Genomic DNA, 18,697 nt, shown 5'->3' with positions numbered 1-18,697 from the left:
GCGTTAAGGGTGACTGTTGGTAACTGGGCCCATGAGACTCTGCCTTCCCTGAAGAGCCCTTGGGGCACTGACCTGGGCCTTTCCAGGTCCCTAGGGGAAACAGACAACTGTGGATGGCCCCCACATGGGACCAAGTGGCCTCTGACAAGAGAACAGGGCTTGATGCTCTCCATTGCTTCTCAGGATGCTGAATAAGGTCCCTGAAGAAGCCTGAGAATGCTGGCTGAGCCAAGCAGCAGGGGGGTCAGAGGGAGGGGTAGGGACCCAGCATGGCTTGGAAGGAGCACAAGGTCCATCCATGTGGTGAAGTTGTGCATCAGACCACAACCGTGAATCTGCTCTCTGCAAAGTGCTTCCCACATCTCACCCAGAAAGGCTCAGGTGGCCCAGGCAGAGTTATCCCCCTTGTCTTTTGCATCCCCAGTGGCCTTTTTTCTCAGTCTTCTTTCTTGACCTCCCTGTGGCCTTGAACACTGATAATCACTCTTTCCTCCTGGATCCTCTCTTCTCTTTAGGTTTTCAGGACACCCCTCCTCCAGGTCATGCCCTGTAACCATGTGGGTGTTCCTCAGGTTCTGTCCAGGGCCCTCTGGTCTTTTTCCCTCTAAGCTCCTTCCCTTGGTGATCTCATCAGCTCCCATGGATTTAACTCTTTATGCTGATGATGCTCAGATCTACCTTTCCTGCCCCAGCCTCTCTGCTGACCTCCAGTCTTGCATCTCTAGCTGCCTTTCAGACATCTCAAACTGGACATCCAGCAGACATCTTCAAGTAAATATGTCCAAAGCAGAGCTCATGATCTTACCCCCCAAAACCTCCCCCCATCTTCTTTGTAACTGTAGAGCGCTGTGCCCTCCTCCCAGACCCTTATGTTCGCAATCCAGGAGTCATCCTGGACTCCTCACTCTCTCATGCCCATATCCAATATGGCACCAAGGCTTGTCGATTTCACCTCTGCAGCATCTCCCCAATACTCCCACTTTTCTCCTCTGAAACTGCCCCCACCTGGGTCCAGGCCCTCTTCACCTCACAGCTGAACTATTGCAATAGGTGCTGGATGGTCTGCCTGCCTTTCGTTCCATCCAACGATTCAGCTTCCTAAGTGGTCTTCCTAAAGCACAGGTCTGACTATGTCCCCCCCAGTCAGTAACCTCCAGTAACTGCCTGTCACCTCCAGGATCTTATACAAAATGCTTCACTCCTAGCCCCATCCTCCCTTTCCACCTTACCCTCCAGCACATCCTCTTCAATCCAGTGCCCCTAGCCTCCTGGTTGTTCCACCAAGACCTTCCATCTCTCAGGCTGTCCCCCTTCTCTCTGTCTCCTGGCTTCCCTGGCTCCCTCTAAGTCCCAGCTCAAATCTCCCCTCCTAAAAGAAGCCTTCCCTGAAGCCCCTATTTCCAGTACCTTCCCTCTATGGAGGGAATTTCCAATTTTATTGCAATATCTGATAAAGAATTTCATACTGTTTATCTAGAAAAGATGGTGAGATGTGGGCTAGACTGTAATAACTGAAATGGGTGTGGCATGGATTAGATGGCTTTGAAGGAGGTCTCTAGTGGCTCAGGGAACTGTGCTTAGCTTTGTGTGGTGACTATTTTAGTCAGTGCTTGGATAAAGGGACAGATGGAAGGCTCCTCACACTTTAGGCGGATACTGTACTGATAGGGGTCACTAGACAGGCTAAAACACTGGGCTGGATCTGACAAGATGGAATTCAGTAGGGAAGAAGCTTCTCCTGTGGCTACCTTGAACTGAGGGGAACAACCTGGCAGGCCCTTGGAAAGCCTTGGGCACCACTGGGTTGGCTGGAGGAGGCGGGTGCAGACAAGGGCCGACACCTACTGCTCTCTCTGTGTCCTTGTAGCTTACTGGAGGTTCTGGCTGTGCGTCAGCGTCGTCTACGAGCTCTTCCTCATCTTCATCCTCTTTCAGGTAAGCTGCTTTGTCATTGCCATGCTGAGCACGGATCATAAGGACCAGAGGACAGAACATGACCTCTCCTCCCCGACCTGACTTGTAGACTGGGGTGGGTCAGGGCCATGCCCCACCCAGGAGGAGGGGGGCAGTCATGGCAATGTGTGGAGGTGGCCAGTCTTCCAGAGAGCCCTACATGGGCTGATGGCCTGCTTACCCAGCCAGTTTACTTAGATAGTGCACATCTGTTAGCTCATGTAACCATCTTTAAGCATCAACCCCTTCAACTAATATGTCAGGCCTGAAAGAGATAAGGACCTGGCAGCAGGCACTTTGTCTCTCCTGGCAAAGAAATTGGGGCTCCTGCAACTGATGCCTCAGATCTCAACAGAACAAGATCTCTCTTTGAGATCCAACTCAGTGAGGCGGCCCAGGCTGCCCCCAGCCCCTTCTGGAGCTCTCCAGTGAGCAGGGCATTGCTGTGGGCTCTCTCCTTGGGGGGAAGGGGGGAGTCAGACCTAGGGGGCCTGAGGCCCCTCCTTCCTAGAGGCTCCTACCCCTTTGGGCCTGTCCGCACTGTCCCCTTCCCCTGCAAAGCAAGTCATTCCTTCTCGAACAAATTGATGTTCCAGAGTATCTGAGACCAGGCTAGATCATGTCCTTTTCAGGGGTAGCAGGATTCCCTGCCCTTCACCCCCTAACCCTTTAGGACTGCTTCACTCCTCCCCAACCATTCCCTCTCCTCCTCCTCAGTCACCTGGCATGAATGTGTTAGGAGGGAGTTTCTCAGAGTCAGCCTCAGGTTTCGCATTCAGGCCTTGGGCGTCAGGGCCACTTGAATCTTATTGGGATTGAGCTATTCTTCCTCAGCCAAGGCCTGTCCAAGACACAGAAGATGCATTCATCTCTCCATGTGACCTGTGCTCCATGGGAAGACTCCTGGAGCTCTGACCCAGAGAATCCCAGAGTATTCAGAGTTGGAAGCCAGTCCAGCCAACCCTGATTGTAAATACACCTGATGGAACTGTGATGGCACTGAGGGGAGAAGCAGGTCCTAGGAGCTGGTGCCAGCAGCTGAGAGAGAGAGGGAGGGAGAGATTGGGGTGAGGGGAAGGGGCAAAGAGGGAGAAGCATCTCCAGGAGATTGGAGAAGAGAAGTAAGTGATCAGAAGTGGTCTCAAAGGATAGGAGTGGAAGAAAGGCTTCCCGTAGTCATGTTGGATGTGTTGGATGAGCCTGTCAGAAGCCAAAGAGGAGAGAGAGGACAGGAGTGGATGGGGAGTGGGCTCTCAGAGGAATGGGCTTGGGTCTCTGGGCCCTCCCTGAGGTCTCTGACTCCCACTAATACTCAGGTCCAGCTATGTGTCCGCATCTTTCCCACTCGGTCAGACTCAAGGTCAGGCCTGTCTGGAGTGACTGTTTCTTGAAGAAGCTCTGCTCCCACCTGCTGTCTTCATCCTCCCCTTCACTAGGCCTTTGAGAATCTTCCGGAGCCAGAGCACAGCTCACTGGCCTACACTTGGCTCACTCTGTGCTCTTCCTTTCTGTGAAAATTGGACTGTCGGCCTTTTCCCCAGCCCATGGCCTCTCCTGTTCTCCAGGGGTTCCACATTCATCTGGGCCTCACCATAGGGAGGACACCAGGCTGGGCCTAGTGCCCAGCTCCATCTCCTCCCCTGGGGCCTTCCCACCTCCCATAAACCCTGGAGCTCTCATAGATGACCTTTGGCCTTATCTTGCCCCCAACATGGTCCCTGAGTCACTTGCTGTGCCATGGCCCCCACCGTCGCGATCATCCCCTCAGACAAACTCACAGTTCCCTTTCATTCTTTGTCTTCCTTTCTTTACCATGTTAGCTTCTGAGAGCAGGAACTGTCCTGTGCTGGGCACACAGTAAGAGCTTAGTATATATTTCATCTCCTCTCATCTCCATCTGCCTACTCCCTTGCTGCCCTCTTCTTATCTTTCTCTTGGAAGAGAACACAAGTGCAGCCCCCATCACCCCTCCAGAGGGGCTTCTCTTGGCTCCCCCTCACTATGCCCCAGGGGGAGTGCATTAGGGAGTAGGGAGAAGGCACCCTGGTGCTTTCAGACTTCTCCTACTTTCGCAGCCCACTGGTCTTGTTCATCCATTTCACAGTGGCCAGGGCTACCAACAAGCCTCTGTGAATGTGGTCCCTCCTTCGGCTCAGGTGTGGGAACACCCAGCTTCTCTTTGGTGTGCTCGCCGCAGTCTGGCCGGGAGACAGCTTGTAACATGAGGCCCGGCGATCTGGAATCAAGGACGGACTCCAGCCTGGGCCCCTGGAGGCCATTTGAGGCAGGGGAGCCAGGCAGTGCAAAGCCAGGATGCGGAGGACAGAGCAGCTGCACCCAAGAGTGTGTGAAACCAGAGCACATTCCCAGAAACTAGGGAGCAAGCATCCTTGAGAAAGTCTTGGACCCCCTGGTCTCCGCTGAGTTTCTGAGGTACAGAGGTAGGCGTGAACAGATCAAGCAGCTGAATGGACATGTGGGCACATCACAAAACTGGGAGTCTGAGGGAGGGACCGGAGCTCAGGATGCAGAAATGTAGGAGGCCCGAACCTGGAGATGGTCCGGTCCTTTCTGTGTCTGCTTCCGGTATGTGCATCGTCTGCAGCTTGGTCGGATTGGAGATGGAGATGCATTGCTAGGGAGGTCAGTGATAGAAAGATCAGCGCTGTAGAGCCCAGAGGTGCACAGCCACGTGTTCTGTGGAAAGCAGCAGAGAGATGCCATCAGTTCTTGCAGTGTGTGCATGTGACGGGCTGTCCCTGGGATGGAGCCAGGTGGTCTTGGAGAGATGCTGAAGTACTGAAAGAAAGCTAGGAAAAGAGGGCCCCTGACGAGATCCGCCTCCCACCAAAACCGATGGACTGCTGCTGGACCACTGCCAAGCTGGTGCCAGACTGCTGCAGGACCACTGCCAGACTAGTCCCGGGCCTCTCCCAGATCTCTAGGACTGCTGCTGGACCCCTGGGGTCATTTATGGCCAACGAGATGCCTCTCCTTCCCCTTCCTGGGAGCCTCCTGCAGTGTCCAACTTTTGCAGTTGCTTGGTCAGTTGGGGAGGGACGTGTTGGTTTTCTTCTTTGATTCCAGGGGATGGCTCAGGGTGGAGAATGCAGGCAGTGTAGAAACCAGATCTATCAATAAAGTTGGATTTTATTTTTTCCAAAGAGAGGTCATGGGACTTTTCTCTTGGTCTCTTCCAGTCTGTGGTGTGCCCGGCAGTGAAGGCAGCATTGCGACAGCGGCCTGTCCCACAAATGGCGCCCGGAGACTCGTCTCTGAAGGGCTCAGCCCCAGAAGCGCCAGGGGGCCCCCCAGGGGCAACAGAACAGCTAGCCCTGGGCTATGGGACACACAGCCGGCCTCGGCCCTGAGACAGCGCACCATCAATGGTGAGGCAGGAAGCCGGTTTCCTTGGGCTTGGGAAGGGACTGAGGTGAGGAGGGAAAGGCCTCACAAAGGAGAGGGTAGGAATAAGCATCTGTTAGGCGCCTGTTGTGTGCCAGGCTCTGTGTTATCTGGTCTTCACAACAGCCCAAGGAGGGAGCTGCTGCTGTTCTCATTTTTCTAGATGAGATAGAGAGAGGGACAGGGCTTTGCCCACAGTCCCTCATCTAGTAAGTGTCCAAGACTGGATTTGAGCTCCTGTCTTGCTGACTTCAGGCCCAGGGCTCTAGGAGAGATTTTGTGTGGCAGGGTCTCTGGGAGAGGCGTAGACCTGTTTGTAGTATTTGTTAATAGAAAGGGGAGCAGTGCTCTGGGAGGGAACGAGGTCAGGGATACATAGAGGGGGAGAAGGAGCACTTATTCGGAGCACCGTGTAAAGGGGGAGTGGTCAGGGGATTGTGCCAGGGAGGAGTAGGGAGGGAGAGCTGCCCTCGGTCCAGAGGAGGTGAGGCTTAGGCCCTGGGAGTCAGGTGGATAGAGCAGGGGGAGGGAATGTGGACATGAAGGCTGAAATCCCCTCATGACAGCATTTAATAAGTGCTTACTGTGTGCTGAGGGCTGAAGGGAAAGTGCTCCCCTGCCAACGTGGGCTACACACTACCACCTACAGAAAGTTAAGGCCCAGTGGTCCAGAGGGCAACGCATGGGCTGCAAAGCCACTGCTGGACTAGAGAAGGAGGCTGGAGTGCCACAGTCTGCCCACACTTCTGGCTGGCCTTTGGTCTTTGATCCTGGTCCTCTTCTCTTTTGGGGAACATCTTTTCCCCCATCAGCTCCACCTCACTGGGTACCTGGCCAGCCCTCCGCTCCAGCACATCCATCTGCCTTGGACTCAGAAGCTCGGTCCCCTCTCGCCTCTGCCTCATTCCCCTTGTTTGGTCTCTAGGTGCTGTCAGTGAGGCAATTAAAGACAAATTCGCCCTCTCAGCCACACACACACGGCATTGCATCCACTCAAGGTCACCTACAAGGATGTGCCGACGTGTCCATGAGGAACCTCACCAGCCCCAAAGAGCTGCCCTCCCTTCTTGACCAAGGTTTTTGTCCTTAGGCCTGGCCATGGGAGACCTGATCTCACTCTTGTGGCCACACTAGGACTGTGGCCAGATCCCAAAGGAGAATGTGGTATAGCCAAGGTCATCCACCCATCCACAGCCACGCCAGAGCCGAAGGTCACACCTGAAAGCTGACCCTGAGGTCGAGGATCCCCTCCCTCTACTGCTCAGGCTGTGGCCCCTGGCCCCTTCGGTGATCATGCAACTTAACATGGGTTCTGGCCCAAAACATGAGGACCCCCATAGAACCCCCTCACTTCCCCCTCCCCCATGGGGGCTCCTTCATGGCCTATCCTGGCTTCTGCTCCGTGTGCACATGTCTGTTCCTTCCGTTTCTTTCTTCCCCTTGGCCTGGTATGCAGCAAATGCTTCGATGCTTATCAACTGACTAGGCTGGGTGGCCTCCCCCCTGCTGTGCCTCTCTTGGCTCCTTTCCTCGAACCCTGACCAGTTCCAGCCACTCCAGGACACTGGTGAGGCTGGGGGGGGGGAGGGGGGGGCCAGGGAGAATAGCCAAGAGAGAACAGCCAAGGAAACCAGTCTGGGCTGAAGCCCCCCAATGCAGGAAGGCCAGTGGCAGCCCCCAGCACTTCTGCCCAAGCCCTCATGTCGGGGAGCCAGGGCATCTGAATCCCCCTGGGGCCTTCCCTGGAGAAGAGGCTGGTGCTGCTGGATGGGGTGTGGGGGTGGGAATCAAGGGCATTTTTGGAGTTTTAAACAGGGTGGAGGAAAGGCCAAGGCCCCTGCATCCTGGCCACGTGGTGCTAGTTCTGACATTGTTTCCTGTCTGTCTGCTCCTCTTCCCTCTCCCCATCGGGTCTGGAGAAGATGGAGGACCCCAGACTCGTCCCTTCTCTCTGAGCTGCCGTAGGTGGGCCCAGCTGACCTCTGCATCCGCCCTTCTGTCTGGCCACTGTGGGATGCCTTTCTTTCTGTCGTGGGCAGGAGCCAGCTGGCCTCTGCCTTGTATCTTCCCTCCGAGTCACTGCAGGTGGGCCTGGCTGACCCCTGCCTCTTCCAGGCCAGCATGCCAGGGATGCTGGGAGCCACTTGCAGAGTCAGTTTCTCTTGGTCTTGCAGACGGTGCATGACGGAAGGCAGTTTTTGAAGTACATCGACCCTAAGCTGGGTGTTCCCTTGCCAGAGCGGGACTATGGAGGAAACTGCCTCATTTATGATCCGGACAACAAGACGGACCCGTTTCACAACATCTGGGTAAGGTGGGGCCACATGACAGGGTGCTGGGCTGAGCGCTTCAGCAGGAGGATCTCCTTGGATCCCCTCCTCATTTTACAGTTGAGGAAACTTGAGTCAGGCAGAGAGGAAATGACATGCCAAGGGTACACAGCTAGGAAGTGTCAGAGGGCAGATTTGAACTTAGGTCTTGCACCATTTGGTGGGTAGTAAGTTAACTGTCACTAGAGGTCAGGGATATCATACAGGGAGTCTGAGCCCCCAGGACCTGGCAGGGACCCCCCTTGGATGGCCACAAACACTCTCCTGTTTTTCTGCAGGACAAATTGGATGGATTTGTTCCTGCTCATTTCCTTGGCTGGTATTTAAAGGTATGGCCCAGGGTGTGGAGGCCCCCTGAGAACCCTGCCATGACTCCCTGCCCCCAGCCCAGTCTAGAGTAGGCACCCCAGGAGAGCACGGCTCTTGTGTGGGGAAGGCTTCAGAGGGCCTGGGGTGGAGAGGAGTGGGCCCTGGGAGAGAGAGGGGAAGAGATTTCCTTGGCCTGGACTGTTGTGGGAGCCGGTCTTTGGGGGAGGGAGGGCATCCTGTCCTGTCTCCCCCATTAGACAGAGTTCCCCTAGAGCAGGGGCTGCCTTCTGCCCAGAGCTGGCACATAGTCTGTGGCAGGTCTGGAGGGGGCTCTGATGCCCCTCCCTTGGGGGCCTGAGCAGCCTGTGGGGGCGGGTGCCAGTCTCCTCCTCTTGTCTCATGCCCCCAGACACTCATGATTCGGGACTGGTGGATGTGTATGATCATCAGTGTGATGTTTGAATTCTTGGAGTACAGCCTGGAACACCAGCTGCCCAATTTCAGCGAATGCTGGTGGGATCACGTAGGTATCTCATCTGGGTGTGAAGCAGGGGGTCAGCTGCAGGGATCTGGGTGTGAACCACACCTCTCCAACCCATGACCTGAGCAGCCCCAACCTGGGGAGAAGCCCCCCAGAGTGCGTGCATGCCCCAGAGCAGGGAGGCAACCCAGGACTGTGGGCAAGGAGGGAGTCACAGAGTCCTGAGTTCAAATACAGCCTCAGACGCTTGGCCTCTGGGAGAGGAAGCTAAGGCCCAGGGTGGTGGTTTCCTATAACTGGGTTCCACTTGCCCCTCAGAACATGGACCAGGGCCCATATCCTGTAACTTTGTGAATGTGAATTTGTATATGTAGCTATGTGAGAGTGTGGTTTTGTGTGTGTGTATATGCTTGTGTGGACCTATGAATCCAGAAACTAAAGCTGTTTCATCTAGTGTGGGAATGGGGCAGAAGAGGCCTTCCTGAAAGATGTTTTGATTAAGAGAGTTTCAATGGGTTTAGTTTTTTTTTTTTGAGGGGGTAAAGCCTGCCTGCCCTTTCCTCCCTCCCCTGCCTCACTTCCTGTTTCTTCTTTTTTTTTTTCCTCTCTTTATCTCTGTCTCTCTTTTCCTCCTACTGAGTGTAATCAGAGACCCTTTCTCCAAATCCCAATCAAATCCTTTCAGTTTTATTGTTGGTGGGTTATTTTCCAAATATCGGCATGTCCCTGGTACAAATCCTACTTGATCCCCTTCCCCCATTTCTTTGGCTGTACTGATATTATCGATCTACAGTTTTCTTTTTCTGCCTTATCTCTGTGACAGTGATAATTCATCAATGCCTTACAGATGTCATCCCCTTTGATTCCATCTTCCAGAAGAGGAAACCTAGGTAGGCAGTGAGGAAATCACTTGCCCAGGGTGTCTGGTATAAGGCAGGGTTAGGCAGTTAGGGACCCACTTATGTTTGCTGTATTTGTTTGTCTCATTGGGTGCCTTTGTATGGGACAGTTTGGTAACACTTTATTCAGTAGATTTCAAGGTTGTGGCTTCTTTGGGGCTTTTGTCCTTTTTCATCCATAAGGATAGCCAAGGGGCACCACTGTACCCAGAGCACCAGGCCTGGATTCAAATTCACCTTGGATACTTCCTAGCTGTAGGACTCTGGGCAAGTCCCTTCACCACTGTCTGCCTCAGTTTCTTTACCTGTAAAATGGGGAAAATAGCCTGCTGGGATTGTTACGAGCTTGCTCAGTCAATGCTGGGCACACAGTAGGTGCTTAATTAGGCTCATTCTGTCTTCCATTTGAGGGGCTGAGATGTGCCCTGTCTGGGTGTGACACTGTTCTCCTTTCCAGTGGATAATGGACGTGCTCTTGTGTAACGGGCTGGGCATCTACTGTGGCATGAAGACCCTAGGCTGGCTTTCTCTGAAGACGTACAAGTGGCAGGGGCTATGGAACATCCCCACCTACAAGTACGTGTGGGTGGCGGGGTTGGGCATGGGTCATTGGTGCCATGTTTCTGCCTTTCTGTGGACAGTTCACCCACACCATCCAGGGAGACAGATAAAACATTGCTGAGCACCTACTGTGTGCAGGAAACACTGGGCTACAGACAGAGAGAGGAAGCAGTCTCTGCCGTCTGGAGAAACCACAAGCAAACAAATGGGATGGAGTAGGCTTTAGGCAAGATAAACAGGGAAGGATTAACAGAGGGAAGGCCTTGCTGTGAAGAGCTGCCTGGAAGGCACACTGTAGGAGGGGGAGAACCTGCCAGGCTTCGTTTCTCAGCCAGAAGGCTGGGGTCACTTGGTGGGGAAAGGGAGAGAAGGAGGGAGAAGCAGGTGATGAAGGACCTTGAAGGGGCTAGGGGAGTGAGGTAGACCAGTGGTTTAGGAGGATGGGCTGGAGGCAGGAGATGATGAGGGTTGGGGCTGTGTAGGAGGGCTTAGAAATGATTAGGACAGCAGGGAGAGGTACTGTGGGTCTGAGTTCAAATGCTGCCTCCCTCACTTAGTATGTCCTGGGAGTCCCTGGGTAAATGATCCTCAAACCTGTCAGTGATTGGACCAGTTCATAACTGCATTGGAGGCCAGATGACAATGTCTTGTGGAAGTGATGGGTAATTCCCATCTTCGGGCTTCTTTGTCATCCTTCCAGCCCCCATTTCTGAGAGGCCTTTGTTCTTCCCCTTTGTCCTGTGTTCCCCCAGGGATCCGCTCACAAACCTTCATCCAGGATTTGATGCAAAGGCTATTTTTCCCCATCTAACTGCCTCCTAATTTAAATACAATCCGTACAACAATCCTAACTGGAAACATTTTTTGTGCTTTTAAGGTTTACAGAACACTCTTCTTGTGTTCTTCATAACAACCCTTTGAGCTCAGGGCTACAGTGACACCTGTTCACAAGTAAGGTATTTTGAGACTTGCCCAGGGTTGCACAGTTGGTCGGGGTCTGACCCCATTCCAGCTCCTGTGTTCACAGCACCGGGAATGAGAGTCCAGCAAGAAATCCATTTCCCAAATGATGCGGGCTGACTAAATGCTCTTTATCCTGGAGATGCAGGGATGGCCTTGGGTCCTTTTAAAAAGAGAACCATCCCAAACCGCACTGTCATAGGAGTAAAGCCTTTGACAAATCATAGCACTCATTTGGGCTCTGAAATACTGTTAATTGTAAGCATGGAAGGTCATTCTTGTATAGAATGTAAATATAGATGGCAGAGAGAAGCCAGGAAGTTGTCTGAGCTCTCCCAGTTTCCTTCAGAGCAGACCCTAGAGCAACAGAACCCCTGAAAAGATGGAGTGAAACAACTTTCTAGCTTCAGATAACTTAGAAGGATTTCAGGAAAGGTCTCACTTGGGCAAAAGGGGAGCTCAGCCCAGCAGAGACCGTGTCCAGGCAAGCCAGGAGGAGGCTCTTCATCACGGCAGACGTAAGCTAATGACTGTGGGAGACATCAAGAATCAAACAAAATCAGAGGAATGAAAAAATAAGAAAATGTAAATACCTCATTGAAAAAAGAACTGACCTGGAAGGTAGATCCAGGAGAGATAATTTAAGAATTATTGGACTGTCTGAAAGCCACAACTAAAAATAGAGCCTAGATAGCATCTTTCAAGAAATTCTCAAGGAAAACTGCCCAACATCCTAAAACCAGAAGGTAAAATAGTCATGGAACAAATCCACTAATCACCTGAAAGAGATCCCAGATTGAAAACTCCAAGGAATATTGTAGTGTAGTCAAATTCCAGAAATGTCGGTAAAGAAGAAAATACTGCAAGCAGCTAGAAAGAAATATTTCAGACGTGAAGGAGCCACAGTCTGAATTTCATAGGGCTTAACAGCTTCTACATTAAAGAGTCAGAGGGCTTGGAATGTGATATTCTGGAAGGTTACAACCAAGAATCAACCACCTAGCAACGTTGGCCATAGTCTTTCAAGGGAAAAGATGAACATTCAATGAAATGGAGGATTTTCAAACTTTCCTGATGAAAAGAGCAGAGCTGAACAGAAAGTTTAATCTTCAAAAACTATTTAAGAGAAGCATAAAAGGAAAGAGAAAAATTCAATAAGGTTAAACAGTTTACATCCCCATGCGGGAGATGACACTTGGAACTCTTGAAAACTGTATCTCTATTAGATAGTTAGAAAAAGTATACATAGACAGAGGATATGAGTATTAGTTGACTTTGATGTGATGATATAAAAAAGGGGTGAAAAAAGGATTGTACTGGGAGAACAGGAAAGGAGGAGGCAGAATATGGTAAATTACATCACATGAAGAGGCTCAATAACCTCTTATGGTAGAGGGTAAGAAGGGACAGGGTGAGCATCGTTTGAACCTTACTGTCATCGGATTTGGTTCAAGGAGAGAATAACACATATACTCAGTTGGGTATAGAAATTTATCTTACCCTGTAGGAGAGGAAAGGGGAAAGAAAAGGGAAAGGGGCCTGAGAGAAGGGAGGACTGATTGAGGGAGGCAATGGTCAGAAGCAGAACTGGTGGTAAGAAACAGGATGAAAGGAGAGAGAAAAGTATAAACAAAGGGAAAAATAGGATGGAGGGAAATCCATAGTAATCATAACTGAATGTGAATGGGATGAACTCTCCCATAAAACAGAAGCAGAAAGCAGAGTGGATTAAAAACCAGAATCCTACAATATGTTGTTTACAAGAAACACATTTAAAGCAGAGGGATGCACAGAGAGTAAAGGTAAAGGGCTGGAGTAGACTATATTATGCTTCCACTGAAGTAAAAAAAGCAATCCTGATCTCAGACAAAGCAAAAGCAAAAATAGATGTAATTAAAAGAAACAAGGAAGGAAACTACATCTTGCTAAAAAGGTACCATAGACAATGAAGTAATGTCAGTACTAAACATATATCCACAAAGTGGCATAGCATCCACATTCTTAGAGGAGAAATTGTGAGTAACAAAAAGATAGACTGTAAAGCTGTACTAGTAGGGAGACCCCAAACTCCCCTTCTCAGAACTAGATATAACTAATAACAAAATAAGAAAGAAGTTAAGGAGGTGAATAGAATTTTATATGTTAGCTATGATAGATTGCTAGAGAAAACTGAATGGGTATAGAAAGGAATACACCTTTTTTTCTAAGTGGTATATGGCACCTACAAAAAATTGACCATGTATTAGGGCATAAAAACCTCACAGTCAAATGCAGAAACGTAGAAATTTTAAATGCATCCTTTTTAGATCATGATGCAATAAAAATGGCATGTAATAAAGGGCCGTGGAAAGATAGATTAAAAATTAATTGGAAACCAATCCTAAAGAATAAGTGGGTCAAACAACAAATCATAGAAACAATAATTTCGTCAAAAATGTTCATCAAAAAATTGAGACAACATACCCAAATTTATGGGATTCAGCCAAAGCAGTTCTCAGGGGAAATTTTATCTTTACATGCTTACATGAATAAAATAAAGAGCAGATCGATGAATTGGGCATGCAGCAAAAACTAGGCAAAGAATAAATTGAAAACCCCCAATTAAATACCAAACCAGAAATTCTGAGAATCAAAGCACAAATTAATAAAATTGAAAGTAAGAAAACTGTTGAACTAATGAATAAAAATAAGAGCTGATTTAATGAAAAAAGAAAGCCAAATTACCAGCATCAAAAATAAAAAGAGACTGAATTCACTACCAGTGAAGAGGAAATTAAAGCAATAATTAGGAGCTATTTTGCCCAACCATCTGACAATCGAAGTGAAATGGATGAATATTTACAAAAATATAAATTGCCCGGATTAACAGAAGAAGAAATACAATAACCCTATTTTAGAAAAAAAAAATTTGAACATGCCATCAATGAACTCCCTAAGAAGAAAATCTCTAAGGCCTGATGGATTTACAAGTGAATTCTACCAAACATTTAATTCCAATACTACATAAACTCTTTGGAACAATTAACAAAGAAGGAATTCCACTAAATTCCTTTTATGACACAAATATGATGCTGATAACCTAAACTTAGGAAGAGCTAAAAGCAGGTTAAGATAATTATAGACCAGTTTCCATAATGAATATCAGTGCAGAAATTTTAAAATACTAGCAAAGATTACAGTAATCTATCATGAGGATATAACACACCATGACCAGGTGAGATTTGTACCAGGAATGCAGGGCTGGTTGAATAGTAGGAAATCTGTCAGCATAATTGACTATATATCAGTAACAAAACTAGCAAATCATATGATTATCCCAATCGATGCAGAAGAAGCTTTTGACAAACTGCAGCACCCATCCCTACTAAAAACAGTAGAGAGCATAGGAATAGAGTTTTCCTTAAAATGATAAGCAGTATCTATCTAAAATCATCAGCCAGCCTTATATGTAATGGGTTTAAGCCAGAAGTATTTCCAGTAAGATTGGGGATGAAGCAAGGATGTCTATCATCACCACTATTATTCGATATTATACTAGAAATGTTAACTTTAATAAGAAGAAAAAGAAATTGAAGGAATTGGAATAGGCAGAGAAGATGATATACTTAGAGGATCCTAGAGAATCAACTAAAAAACTACTTGGAATAATGAACAATGTTAGCAAAGTTGCAAGATATAAAATAAACCCACACAAATCATTGCCATTTCCATATATTATTAACGAAGCCCAACAGCAAGAGATAGAAAAAGAAATTTAATTTAAAATAATTGTAAATGATGTGCAATACTTGGGAGTCTCCCTGCCCAGAGAAACCCAGGAACTATATGAATATAATTACAGAATGCTTTTAACAAAAATGGAGCTGGACAATTGAAGAAACATCAGCTGCTTGTAGGTAGGCTGAGCTAATAGAATGAAAATGACGGTTCTATTCAAGTTACTTTACTTATTCAGTGCCATACCGATCAAACTGTCCAAAACCCTATTTTATAGAGCTAGAAAAAATAACATTCATCTGGAAGAACAAAAGATCCAGAATGTGAAGGGAACTAATGGGAAAAAATGTAAAGGAAGGTGATCTAGCAGTACCAGATCTAAAACTATATTATGTAGCAGCAGTCATCACAGCTATTTGGTACTGGCTAAGAAATAAGAGTGATAGATCAGGGGAAAGGGTTAGGTAAGCAGGACAGTAGTCAACAACTATAGTGGTCTGCTGTTTGATAAACCCAAACCCACCATCTGACAGAAACTGCGAATACTAGAAAACAGTATGGCAGAGACTAGGCATAGACCAACATCTCACAGCCTGTACCAAGAAAAGGGTGAAATGGGTACATGATGTAGACATAAAGGGTGAGAGTGTAAGCAGACTAGGAGACCAAGGAATGGTGTACCTGTCAGATCTATGGAGAAGGGAAGAATTTATGACCAAATGAGAGAACGTTATGAAATGCAAAATGGATAATTTGATTACCTTAAATTGAAAAGTTTTTGTACAAACAAAGCCAATGCAACCAAGATTAGGAGGGAAACAGAAAACTGGGAAAGAATTTTTACCACCAGTGTCTCTGATAAAGGCCTCATTTCTAAAATATATTGAGAATTAAGTCAAATTTATAAGAATACAAGTCATTTCCCAATTGATAAATGATCAAAGGATATTAACAGGCAGTTTTCGGAGGAAGAAATTAAAGCTATCCACAGTCATATAAAAAAATGCTCTAAATCACTATTGATCAGAGAAGTGCAAATCAAAACAACTGAGGTATCACATCTCACCTGTCAGATTGGCGGACGTGACAAAACAGGAAAATTATAAATGTTGGAGAAGATGTGGGAAAATTGGAACACTAATGCGTTGTTGGTGGAGTTATGAATTGGTCCAGCCATTCTGGTTGCCCAAATTTTGATTCAGTAATACATTGCTAGGTCTGTATCCCAAATAGATCATAAAAAGTTTTCCTTTCTCACATGTGCAAAAGTATTTCCAGCAGCTCTTTTTGTGACAAAGAATTGGAAAGTGAGGGGGTGCCCATCAATTGGGGAATGACTGAACAAGTTGTGGTATATGAATGCGATGGAATACTGTTGTTGCATAAGAAACGATGAACAGGCGGATTTCAGAAAAACCTGGAAAGACTGAGTGAAATGAACAGAACCAGGAGGGCGTAGTACACAGTAACAGCCACAGTGTGCGAGGATGAACTGTAGTAGACTTAGCTCTTCTCAGCAACACAGTGTTTCAGGACAGTTCCAAAAGACTCAGGATAGAAAATGCTATCCACATTCAAACAGAGAACTGTGGAGTCTATTTTCACTTGTTTTTGTTTTTCCCCTTTTGTTCTAATTCTTTCAGAACATGACTCATGTGGAACTATGTTTAACATGATTGTACATGTATAACCTATATCTGACTGCTTACTGTCTTGGGGAGGGAGGGAGAAAAATTTGGAACTCAAAATCTCATAAAAGTAGATGTTGAAAACTATCTTTAGATGTAAATGGAAAAAATAAAATACTGTTAAGTGATGGGGGTCGGGGCTGGGAGAAGTATCTAAAAGCAAAAGTTGGCATTATGTGCTGTGGTGAGACACTTAAAGCTTTCTCAGTTAACACAAGAATAAAGCAGCGGTTCCCTTATCCCAGTACTATAAGCAACAGCAGGAAAACATCTGTAGAGAGGAGACCAAACTATCCCTGCACTCTCTCATTGGGATGGTTTGCCTAGAAGATAGAAAACAAAAGGAAAATCCTGGAGAATCAGCAAAGAAACTGAATCAAGGCCAGGCGTAATGATAACAAAATAACAGGAGAAAATGATGAAAGGGAAGATCCATTTAAAATAACTTCAAATTGCATAAAATATCTGGGAATGAAGCCAGCAAGATTTGTGTGTGTGTGTGAGAATATATAGTATATGCATGTATATGTATCTATATATTTCAGTGTATGTAGATATAGGTGCTGTCTAGATACAGTGAATCTTGAATGAATCGACAGTACAAGTGCTCATGCCTGGGGAGACGTGCTAGTGCAGGACAAATGTCTACAATTCCAGAGTTAATTTTCAGATCAGTGGTCATGCCAGTCAGACTGGAGGGAAAATAACCTACTTCATTGGGAGGAGCCAAATAAAAGTCGAGAATCTCAAGGAAGATCATTTTAAAAGTCGGAATCAAAGAACAATACACTAAAGCGGGGATTACAGAAACTCTTGGATGCTGATCAGAAGTAGACATTCCAGTCAGAGGAACCGTTTAGAAGGGTTGCCATGTTTATTCTCATCCTCCTAAATTCTAGACTAATCCTGGGTCTGCCTCTCTATTTCCTTATGAATTACTAAGATTGCAGAACCTCTTTTACCCATTTCCTAAGCTCTGAGCTCCACCCAGTTTGTTAACTATTATGAGCAGTTCCTATCTGCATCCCAAAACCTCTTCATTTCTCATGTAACTTCACAGTTTCTGTCTACACCGTTGCATTGACAAGATAAGTAATAATGTCACAAAGATGGAAATAATTGCAGTATTTGGGCTGAACTGCAGATGACTTCTCATCACTTCTGGAGTGATGCCCTCACCTTCTGTGTCCCTTCTCAGTCCCTTAGGGCAGGGAGCTTTGCTACGCACTCCCCCCACCCCCCAGAGGTAGGCTGGGGTTCCCCCAAGTTCTCAGCCTCTGCAGCCTGGGCAGGCCCATCTATGAAGACTTGTAGGTGGAAGGCGGATCTCCCAGCCTGGGGGTGTTTGTGGTTCGTGTTTTTCCAGGGGTAAGATGAAGAGAATCGCCTTCCAGTTCACACCCTATAGTTGGGTACGCTTTGAATGGAAACCTGCCTCCAACCTTCGAAGATGGCTGGGAGTGTGCGGCATCATCCTGGTTGTAAGTCACCCTGGAGGCTGGCGTCTCTCGCCCTGCCCTGCACCCTGGCTGGGGGGAGGGCACCCTGGACATTGAGAAGGGTGGTGTTCTCAGGCCAGTCCTCTCGCAGTTTCTTTTGGCAGAACTGAACACCTTCTATCTGAAGTTTGTGCTCTGGATGCCCCCAGAACATTACCTGGTTCTCCTTCGACTAGTGTTCTTTGTGAACGTTGGGGGCGTCGCGATGCGAGAGATCTATGACTTCATGGATGACCCGTGAGTAAGCAGGGACCCAGCATCAGGGGAGGGGGTCTGCCTGGGCTCTGCTCAGCCTGCCTTTGTAAAGTACCTACTGTGTGCAGAGTCTAGGACTGGATGTAGTTCATGCAGTGCCTGACAGCTCTCAGTTATTAGCACCTGTGAGGTTAGGGAATACATCCTGAAAGAAGAGATTTTGAGTCATATCTGAAGGGTGGTGGGATGTCAGGACTCAGAGTAAGAGGAAAGGAACTGGCCCCCCAGAGAAGGACAAGAACCAGAGCTGGGGATGGGGGGCCCAAAAAAGGCTAACCAAGGATAAAGACTTGGGTCAGAAGGCGGTGGAGGTTGCGGGGGGACATTGGAGCAGCCAAGGCAGAGAGCCCTTGGAGAAGACAGATGGGGCACCGTGTGGCCTGGGAAGGACTACGTGGGCCCTCCTGCGCCTCGGGTCAGGGGTCCCTGTTGCTTCCAGGACATTCCATAAGAAGTTTGGCCAGCAGGCCTGGCTGGTGGCAGCCATCACGGCCACTGAGTTCCTGATTGTAGTGAAGTACGACCCCTACACGCTGACCCTGTCGCTGCCCTTCTACGTGGCACAGTGCTGGATCCTGGGTACTGTGCTCATCCTCACCTGGACTGTCTGGAGGTTCTTCCTGAGGTGAGCACCTGCCTG

At 48.1% G+C, this 18,697-nt stretch overlaps 1 protein-coding gene across 7 annotated transcripts in view; it reads left to right on the top strand.

Moving 5' to 3' along the window:
* PTDSS2 (phosphatidylserine synthase 2) overlaps window positions 1-18,697 on the top strand; it is a 30,434-nt gene that overhangs the window by 10,973 nt on the left and 764 nt on the right. For 2 of the 7 annotated variants that reach the window (XM_072639563.1, XM_072639560.1), the window contains exons 4-11: window positions 1,868-1,935; window positions 7,533-7,667; window positions 7,967-8,017; window positions 8,407-8,520; window positions 9,835-9,953; window positions 17,670-17,784; window positions 17,894-18,039; window positions 18,497-18,682. In XM_072639563.1, coding sequence (XP_072495664.1) covers window positions 8,413-8,520; window positions 9,835-9,953; window positions 17,670-17,784; window positions 17,894-18,039; window positions 18,497-18,682 — 674 coding nt within the window. In that variant the 5' untranslated portion in view covers window positions 1,868-1,935; window positions 7,533-7,667; window positions 7,967-8,017; window positions 8,407-8,412. Of the gene's footprint in view, window positions 1-1,867; window positions 1,936-4,337; window positions 4,998-5,153; window positions 5,343-7,323; window positions 7,444-7,502; window positions 7,668-7,966; window positions 8,018-8,406; window positions 8,521-9,834; window positions 9,954-17,669; window positions 17,785-17,893; window positions 18,040-18,496; window positions 18,683-18,697 lie in introns of those variants that run through there. The other 5 variants (XM_072639561.1, XM_072639562.1, XM_072639566.1 and 2 more) reach the window with 5 other exon arrangements.

Source organism: Notamacropus eugenii, chromosome 2, assembly GCF_028372415.1.
Source record: "Notamacropus eugenii isolate mMacEug1 chromosome 2, mMacEug1.pri_v2, whole genome shotgun sequence".
Lineage (NCBI taxonomy): Eukaryota > Metazoa > Chordata > Mammalia > Diprotodontia > Macropodidae > Notamacropus > Notamacropus eugenii.
Note: the sequence above shows the minus strand (reverse complement) of the source record. Positions and strands in the feature narration are given on the sequence as shown.